General features: G+C 40.1%; 1 protein-coding gene across 5 annotated transcripts in view; it reads left to right on the forward strand.

Annotated features, from left to right (window-relative positions):
- The first annotated feature begins 626 nt into the window (after positions 1 to 626).
- Positions 627 to 10021, forward strand: part of abch1 (ATP-binding cassette, sub-family H, member 1) — a 39421-nt gene continuing 30026 nt past the window's right edge. Inside the window, exons 1-3 of one of the 5 annotated variants that reach the window (XM_021321642.2) lie at positions 627 to 850; positions 5193 to 5341; positions 7756 to 7915. In XM_021321642.2, coding sequence (XP_021177317.2) covers positions 776 to 850; positions 5193 to 5341; positions 7756 to 7915 — 384 coding nt within the window. In that variant the 5' untranslated portion in view covers positions 627 to 775. Of the gene's footprint in view, positions 851 to 879; positions 1337 to 1385; positions 1405 to 2070; positions 2157 to 5192; positions 5342 to 7755; positions 7916 to 10021 lie in introns of those variants that run through there. The other 4 variants (XM_036126330.1, XM_036126331.1, XM_036126333.1 and 1 more) reach the window with 4 other exon arrangements.

The raw sequence follows: 10021 nt of genomic DNA on the forward strand, positions 1-10021 counted from the left end.
CGACACGCCAGGTTAGATGGACTGTCAGGTCTTGGTGGGTTTGCAGTGGTGCCATGCTCTTTCTACTTTCAGATGTTCGACCGAACATTTCCTAGTGAGGTGTTGCAATCTTGGAATGTTGTTTTGTACCACAACTTGCGCTTTAAACTTCCCCACAAAAGCATCGCTGACCTGCTGTGTTCCTTGGTCTTCGTGATGTGGTTTGTTTGTTAATGTTCTCTAAGAAACCTCTGAGGTCTTCACAGAGCAGCTGCGTATATACTGAGATTAAATTATACACAGGTGAACTCTGTTTGCTAGGGGGCTGTCACTTTAAGATGCTGCTGGCCCCCAACCCCCAAGAGTATCAAAATAAAGGGGGACTGAAAACAAATGCATACCACACTTTTCAGATTTTTATATTTTTAAAGCGTTTTGAAAACCGTGCATGTTTTCACTTCCAGGTCAAAGTTATGTACTTTTGGATGCACCAAAAAGAAAAACTAATTCCAGTTCAGTGTGGATATTTATGCCATGGCCTAAAGTCATTACCTACTCCCTTCTACTGTAATAATCAGTTTCACAGCTGTTTGTGGGTGAAAATACCAAATCATCTTCCTCAATCCTTTTTTGGTTATTGGAAAACCGACAGTATGCAGCCCCGCAGTATCCCATCCGTCCCTCTCCCTGTCGCCCCTCTGTGGCGCTCTCTGCTCTGCTGCACAGATCCAGCCGCCTGTCCGCTGTTCTGCGCCCTCCTCCTCCTCCTCCTCCTCCTCCTCCTGCTCCTGCTGCCATGGCTGCGGAGGCTTCTGGCCGGAACGATGCGACCACCGGCCCCGCAAACTGCACTGAGATGCGGGAGCGGCTGGTAAGATGCCTTGGGCTTTAAGAAAGCAATGTTTGCGGGGGGAAGAGCCGCGGCGCTTCTCCTTCTGGTGCAGGCCTTGATGCGCCGCTGCGCCGGCCGGGATGGAGTTCAGCTGTGCTGGATGCACGCAGCCAGAAGCGGCAGCGTCGTGTTTTGATAGTTCATTTTTATCAGATGACCAACTCAGGGGAATACAAGCAGATCTAAGGTTTGCAGAGAGAGGGCGGGAAGGAGGATGCGCCTTATCGCAGGTGGGTGGGGGGGACATCAGTGGCTCATATTCTGGATGACGCGCTGATGTGACAGGGGAGAAGTGAAAGCGGAGGGTCGGCTTATAAATACTCTGTGATTGGCCGTCCACGGAGCAGTTGGTTCTCTGGCTCCTTGCGTCTTTCCGCTTCTGGGTCCTCCACGCAGCGCTGCTCCGGAGAGCCCGTTTTCTTCCACTCGGCGATGACGCAAGCCCCCGACAACCTGGTAGGGGAGGTAGGGATTCTTCCTGATCACCCGAGCGGGGCGAGCAATGAATGGGAGCAGATTTGTGCAGATTTTAGGTCAGTATTAGAGAGAGAGAGAGAGAGAGAAAGAGAGAGGGGAAGCGGGTTCACTCGGAACAGAGATCCGCGGCGAAGTTTCCTCTAATCCGTCTTTTGATCGAAGCAAAGAAATCAGAATTTGGATCAAAATTGGAACAAGCAACATTTTCAACATTACTGTTATTATTTCCAAATAGGTGGTGAATGTTGAAGAACCTGTTGAATGAACCAGGTTTGTGCGTGTGTGTGCGTGCGTGCGTGTGTGTGTGTGTGTGTGTGTGTGTTCTTGTTTTTGCTGCTGTGCAGAACATTGTTTACACATTTTACCTGTAAAGTGAGGACTTTGATGTAGAGTGGGGACCCTTTCGTGGTCCTCACTTTTTCTGGCTTAGGGGTTAGGTTTAGCACTGAGGTGTCAACTAGGTTTGGGTGGGTTTAGGTATAAACCAGTAAGGATTTTGGCTATAGGGTCAGGGTTAGGCCGTAGAAAGGCTTGAAGATAAATGGAGGTCTATAGAAGACAGTCCTCACTATGCACATTAAACAAGGATGGGTGTGTGATCCTAAATGACTACTTTTTAAAAAAGGAAGCATGCCTATCTCCACCTGCTTACTCCTGAACTAAAACCTGTTCTTCAACTTAAGGGAGACGTTTGTGTCAGCTGACGCTCAAACGTTCATTACTGATTGTCTCCCATGTGTGATCTCAGTCAGACATCAGTTGCTCTGCTGCCTCTGCACTGCTCTCTTTCTGCACACATCTCTCTCGGGTGAGTTTTGTTGCTACAAAGTTCTTTAAACCTTCATCAGTAAATTCATATCACCGTTTCCTATAGGGCATCACTGGTTTATTCAGTTTAGGTCCTTTAAAGGCAGGGTTCCTCTGAAGAGGAGCCATGGTGTATCAAGAGTGAAATATTTAGGTTATAGTGGCAAAGGTTAGGCCAACCTAATGCACCAGATTATGCGATGCAATCTTTATAATCTCCCTGCTGGAGAATGAGAGATTCCAGATTAAAGGAGGTGATTAGTTGGGGAAAAACCTCAAAACAGAGGCTGGGATTAGAGTTTACTGGGTTTCTGATTGTTTTTGGACCCACACAATTTGTTGTGGCTGGCAGGCAGTGAAGCAAACAGACCACGAGGAATGTCATAGTACGATCCCATTTGTGCTGTGCTACATGGTGTTTCTCTGCAGCTTTTCACGATGTAGAACAACTTAGTTTGGCTTCCTGCTTACATAATCAGAAAAGAAAGGACACGGTTTTCGCCTTTCGCTTGTTTGTTTCCATCAGCTTGCACTGAAGCGCTTTCGACCGTATCACCTCTATAGGGGTTCAACTCAGACAGGTGTCAGAATGTGCTCCAAAGTCTTCAGTTGTCCTCAAAGCCAGGAGGCAACAAGCTTACTCCTTGTTCATGAGAGTTGAATCTTGCACAGCTTGAATCCGTATTTCTTTTTTGGCAGTGAATGTTCACGTGCAAGGTTATATTCAAAGTCAGTTTCATACATTGTCAGAATAAAAGAGAAACAGATCTGTTGTCTTGAGTTATTGAATACAAATTAGCCTTTTGAAAATTAGTGTGAACATTATTTGGTGACATAAAATATGTAGAGCTGCACCAATCAGGAGTTTCCTGACCAACACAGATTTCTGATTTTGTTTGAGGTCTAAGTTGACATTTCAGATCTTGATGGATTCAAATTTTTTCTCTCTAAAGATTGTAACGTATAAGAGAAAAATAAGGTGCTTCTTTTTCTTTGATTGAGGTCGTGGCTTTAGATTGCCCCCCCTTTGTGCTTCCTTTGTGCCTAACCTTTATTAGACTCCCATTGAACAAACAAAAACTTCACCAATAACAACATCTTGGTTATTGCATTTATAGAATGATGATACTGGGACTTCTTGGTTTGGAAGAATTTAATAAAAAGGAGGGGGAGAAAGATTGCTAATTACGATCAGAGCCAATCAAAAGAAAATTGTCCAGCCGATCATCTTTTCAAAAAATATGTTATAAATCTGTAAAAAATGAAATACACTATTCTTTAAGCACTACAAATGTTCTGTTAGGCTTAGTCATTTTCAGCTCGGTCATGGGGAACATCACGTCCTGGACCTCAGATGGGAATATCAATAAGCATTACATAAAGTTAAAGTTAGTCATGTTTGGTAGACCTGACCAACATGTTTTAGTCCCTAATCTTTAAGAACAGAAAGAAAAAACATTTTAAGTCTAAAGTGAAAGGGAACTGAACTGTAAAAGTTCTGAAGGAACATGTCCCATGGTGGTGAAGTCGTATCAGTTCATCTTTGTCCTGAGGGATTTGATGTCCTGTCAGCTGAAGGCTTTGTACATTAGCATTAGGCCTTAGACTGATTCATGAACTTCTGGGAGAAGAAAAGCTTACAGAAACAGACGTGTTCACCGTCAGACACTTAGTTACTTAGACTAAGGCTACTTAAGAATGGAAAGTTACAAATTACCGCATCTACGTGGTTCCATCCACACCATTATGAGGCCAAGGTTATTCCTTTAGACACAACTTAAATCTGTGCAACCTTGCCTGTATAAGACAAATAGCCATAATAACCAGGCCTTATAGTGAAAACACAACTCCGACACCATCTTAGTACTTTTTGTAACCATAGAAGAATACAAATTGACCTTTGACCGAGTACAGATCGTACAAAATCTGGTCAAACTACCAACTGACACGTATGCATTTTTATTTTAAGGCTTATTTTCCTAACATTTTTTCCTCCCTAGAAGACTGCAGATTTGCATAAAGTTGAAACCTGTATGCCAATCAAAAAACTTTCTTTCTAAAAACTTGATATCAGATCCTTTGAGAATCCAGTGAAAGGAACATTGAGTGAAAACTTTAATGTCTATTCCTTTGAGGACATAACAGTCATGATCATGTGACTATAAGTCACCACCGAGCGAACTTAGTGGCCTCTGAGGGGTCATAAGGTTACAACCCATCAATCACTTCCTTAGACCCAGTTAAAGAAGCCACTCGGGCCACCAAACAGAGCTTACTTTAAGGCCTAACGTTTTTTTTCAACCAGCAGCAGACAGATTTGTTGCTCTTTACCTCAAAATAAATGATGAGAAAACATGTTTGAAGCAGTAAGTCCTGAAATTAATTACACTGTCATAGAGTAGATGCTAAATCTGCTCCTTTTCCCCCCTCTTTGCTTTAAATCTACATATTAATAAACACATTGGCAAATTTTGAAGCAATTCATGGATTATTTTTGGATTTTAAGAGCTTTCATATTTTCTACCTTAGTAAAAGGCTTTTCTACCCCAACAACAGGAAAGTGTCTGAAACAAAAGCTAATTAGTGAGGATGAGAGGCCTAGTTTTTAATGCAGCACACTGCCTTTTGCATAGCTCCATTTATCATAAATGTTTATACAATGGCATTATTGTATAAGAATAAATTTTTTTATTATTTTTCCAAAAAGTTTTGTTTTAAATCTTATCTATATACTAGAGTGCAATTGCTATAAGTAAAATGTGTCATATGCAGTGGAAAATGCCTACAAGTTTTTGCTCTGAACTGGTTTTAGTCCTCAAAATGTTCACCTTAATGGTTAAAAAGCACATCTCACAAGATGTTCTGAATTGAGGCATTTAGTAGAGAAGAAGCGGTTCACTCTACTCTCAATCTTATCACAACTCTTTGTAGGGTATGTGCACATTTACTGATGAGCTGATATGGAATATAGTAAAGGATAAGTAATCCGCTGCACAAGCTTGGGCTGGTGTCTGATAAAGTGTCTTGTGTCTTTCAGATGACAGGGGGAAACATGAAAGGAGACTTGGAAGCTTCTCTGCCTGCTGCACAGGACAAGTTTGCAATCCGGTGCCGAGATGTTTGTCGGTCATATGGAAAGCTAAAGGTCCTTACCAACCTGAACCTTACTGTACCACAGGGACAGATGTGAGTACTGTCACATTGACTCATCACTGTTTCTACTAGCTATTACTTAATATCAAGTAAAAACATTTAAACTAAGAAATGTGAAGGTAAATATAGCCTCTGCCTTGCTCCTTGTAGCACTAGTAGGCATTTGATAATGGATTTGTCCTCTTTCCGGTCATCAAAGATTTGCTCACCATGCAAATTATGTTTGCATTCTGCTGGTTGGCTGAAGCCAGTCTGGTCGCCCTCACTTTGTCTTCCGTCTGACTGGTCAGTTGCCAAACATGTCGGCTTCCTGCTTGTTAGTCAGGGTACTGCCGGTACATACCGTTTAGGTCATTTTTGTTAAAAGAGGAAAATTCCGTTCCTCTGAGGTGCTAAAGAAGTTCGAGAAGAGATTGCAAAGAAAACATACTGTTCAGTGACAACACAGCCTTCAGCTTCTTAGAAAAACAAGCTCCTGTTCCCTGTCCTTTGTTCGCTGTGTCTGTCGTTTGTCTTTGTCATATTTGAGGCAAATGACGAGAAATTTACATTCGACTTTTCGCACACATATCTAGATTTTTGAAATTACAAAAGTATATTTCACTTAGAAGTGTTTATGTTCAGATTACAACCCAGATCGTACTGATTCCACAGAGAAAAGATGAATATGGAAACAATGTGAACTAGGCTCTGCGATTATCTTTCTACCTTGAACATGTGCAAAACAACGATGCAAATCCACTGTACAACTAAAATAGTTGTGCATCTTACAAACTTTGCCAGACGTTTTCAGACTCACTGTCCATCTATCACTTAAATTAATTCGCACAATCAGCACCTGTTGCACTGTACATTGTTAGTCTGCTAGATGGAGATGGACAATCAAGGCTGTGCTACATCCTGGATAAACCACAAGACATTGAAAACAACATGTCTTTATCATAAGATGGAAAACAGAAAATAATATGTTTTAACCAACATGCAGTGCTTTTCTTTGACTGTTTCTCTGCAGTATATGATATTAGTCTCAAAGTGTGTCATACTAATCATTATGGTATGCGAGGTATGTTTTAAGGCCATTATATGCCCCACAAAAACAGCATGACGTTATTCTGTTCTTGCAGCCCTAGCTTGAGGAATTCTTGAAGTTTCTTCTTGACATATTCTGGGTAGACCTCGTTTCTTCTGTGGCGTCCAACAATTAACATATTCAAATGTTGCCATTAGAGGGAACTATGAGAAACTCAGTGGAGTAATGTACTTTAGTTCTTCAGAGGTATGAAATCTCCCGGCCAGACAGAACTTTGTTCTTGTTCTTACAGCTTTGGGTAAAATAATGCGTTTGTCAGTTCTTGCATAGTAAGTATTGGCCTTTAGAATATGCAAAATATACTTTGGTAGTATGTCTTGATTTAGTACAGATAGATAAAAATCAAACTTGCAGTCCTCAAAGCAGGCTACTTTTGATTTCTGCTCAACTATCATGTAAAACAAATTCAGTTTAAACTTGTTTATCTCATCAATATTTTAAGTGTATTTTATTCTTAGAGCAGCATTGAATTAAAGCTAATATTAGGGCTGTAGCATAGAATTGTACCCATCGGTGCTATATTTTGAACGTCTTGAACAACTGCCTTAGTAGTCTAGCTATTCTTTAAAAATTAACTCAGGATGGCCATAACAGCTAGCATGTCTTGTCATGAGCAGCATTCTTTAGCTAGCAAGTTTTATAAAAAATAATGGTTTTAAATACTATACCCATTTTTATTTAAAATTAACAGCAGCTGACTGTAAGACTTTTTTACTTTAACAACAATGTGAATGATCGTAAGTCTTGTTGCTCCTTAAAGCTTTTATGGTAAGCAAGACTGAGAGATGATTGTCTCAGTCTGAGATTTTTAATAAACTTCTTTTCACTTTTTAAAGGGTTTTACTTTTTAAAGCTTCATGATCTTTTTAATAAACACAAATCTACTATATAAACCTTCACTTATGAAAATTATATAAAGACTGACTTTTTTATATTGAAATTTAAACAGGGTTTACTGGCTATTTTCTCTATGACGTTTAGCTAATCTATTCTTGTTTAGCTACATTGTTAAAGCTAGGGTACATATGAAAAATAATTTATATACCTATGTCAGACTCGTCAACAAACAATAGAAAAACAGCATGCTTACTTATTTAGCAATGGGGTTGCTGTCCTTGGCGTCATTCAGATATTTGAATAATCTCCCTGGGATCTTGTTAGATTTGGGCCGTTTCAGCAAACAAGATATTCAGCACCTGAGCATTTGCATCGAAAAAATTTTCACCTCCCCTGGCTGTCTTAGTTAGAGGCAGTTGGTCAATGAAGTAGTAGCTCAGATGTCTTTTCTCCCATGTTTAATGCAGAAATATTTTTTCTTTTCAGACTAATGTGAAATGCTTTTGATTTTGTTTTGCAGTTATGGCCTTTTGGGCCCCAGCGGATGTGGGAAAACCACACTTTTAAAATGTATTGTGGGAACCCTGAAAATATCAAGAGGACACATCACAGTGTTGGGGAAGCCACCTGCCTTTCCTGGACACGAGGTCCCAGGGAAGATGGTTGGATACATGCCACAGGTAAACTACAAAGCATGATTACAATCATTTACTCAAAATTCCCCCAAAAAAATTTGGCGAAAATGCACATTAACTTAACTACGAAATTACTACATTAAATAATGTCCTGTTACCTTTCGTTGTCAATCTTAGAAGAACGATTTGATTCTTAGCCTTTTAAAAATCCACACAAATGGTTTAGTGAGTGTGGGAATGTGGAAGATTTTAGGTGTGGTTTTACAGAATATTCTAGACTTAGCTTTCATGTTAGTCAGCGGCTCTTTACAACCAAAAAACATTGCCTCGCTCTTGGGCTTCAGTAATTTAGCCTTTGTTGCTAGGCGATGTGAACCTGCAGAGTGAACTCATTACCGTCAAAATAGCTTTCCTTTGAGGCCGATAGGATACATGCCGTATGTCCTCGTGTTACCTTATGTTCGTCCGCTCAGGATATGATGCATATCTTAGAGACAAAGAACTGTGACACCTGAAATATTTCTGGCTATATGTTACTTTATTTGATAACAGAGATCCAGATTTTCTTACAACTCTAACACAGATGCCATTATTGAATGGTAAACCCCATAGATTTCTTGTCATACAGAAATGTTTTTAGATTGTATATTTGAGCCTTTAAGACTTATGGATCATTTGCAGTCTTCATTTTCTGGGCCGGCCATATTGTTGCATATCTAAATAGCCTTTATGATTCTATCAGATTTTTCTTTGAATTATCAAAGTTGCTCAGGTAAAGGTCTTAAAATGTGTAACTCATTATCGCCAAAGTCAGGTTGTGATCGCTCTCTTTGGTTCTTCGTTGGCTGTTGTCACGAGAGGTCGCAAATGAAGATAACAGCTAGTCTGACACTGGCCAAGACCAATGTGGACTTCGACCATATTAAATAAAAAAAATGAATCTCAAAAACCTGCGAGAGTGCTGTTTCATAACCTTTTTAATCATAACACCATTAGCATTGGGCAATTATTTACTCAGAAGCTGATAACGAACAAAAGAAATGAGGGCAACAGGCCGTGTGTCACCAGCAGTCTTCCTTTGTGAAGCACATACTGGGAATATAAACCATATAAAGCATTTTCTGCTCAGAGCAATCCCTTAAACCACTATATGATTTGACTTTTTATAATACTTTACTTTTATATCTGACCGTAAAAGCTTAACTTGGACAGTTTTGAGTATGTGTTTAATGCAGGGAGGTTACTCACGCCACAAAGCTCCCTAATTACCTGTAACTATTAACCCCTTTCTAAGTAATCATGTGCTCCGTTGGAAAAAAAACCTGTCAGTGCAAATGTGACAGAGGTTCAGTGTTTGATCTAAAGGGGTTTGTATAAACTGGCAAAATGTTTTTGAGGTTGGAGTTTTGCAATACTTTCAACCTCCAACTAATTAGGATTCACACTGAAAAAATGCAAAGATGTTTTTCTACTGCAGGTGGAATCTTACCTGCTTATTACCTTTTACTAAGATTCATCCATTTTTTATAACCACTTCATCCATGCCAGTCACAGTGGAGCTGGTGCCTAACTCCAGCACCCTTTGGACATGAGGCGGGGTACATCTTGGACTGGTTGTGCGTTCATCACAGAGACACAGAGGACAAACAATCATGCTCACACACACTCACTGCTGAAGGCAGCTCAGAGTTACCAGTTAGCCTAACGGGCATATTTCTGGTCTGTGGAAAGAAGGAGAGAACCATACATGCACAAGGAGAACGCTTCAAGCAGAAAGTTCTTGGCTGGGATTTAAACCCGGGCCCTGTTTGCTTCACAGCTCCACTGTGCATCCCTTTAAAAGAATGTCACCAAAAAGTCTTGAACTATCCAGTTAAAAACACACAGTAAACAAATATAAGTGGTTGAATGCCATTGTGGTATTCAGATTTTTGTATTTATTAAAAAATTTGATGTGCGGTATCCTTAGACATTCACTAAAGTGGTACCTAAAGTTTAATTGCTCCTAATCTAGAGTATAATAATAATGAAAAGTATTTTTAATGAAAATCACACTCCATACAAAATAAAGAGCTTAAATCAGTGGTATGTTTGCGTTGTGCAGGAACTGGCGCTGTACAACGAGTTCACCATTAGCGACACCTTGACTTT

Source organism: Fundulus heteroclitus, chromosome 22 (assembly GCF_011125445.2).
Source record: "Fundulus heteroclitus isolate FHET01 chromosome 22, MU-UCD_Fhet_4.1, whole genome shotgun sequence".
Lineage (NCBI taxonomy): Eukaryota > Metazoa > Chordata > Actinopteri > Cyprinodontiformes > Fundulidae > Fundulus > Fundulus heteroclitus.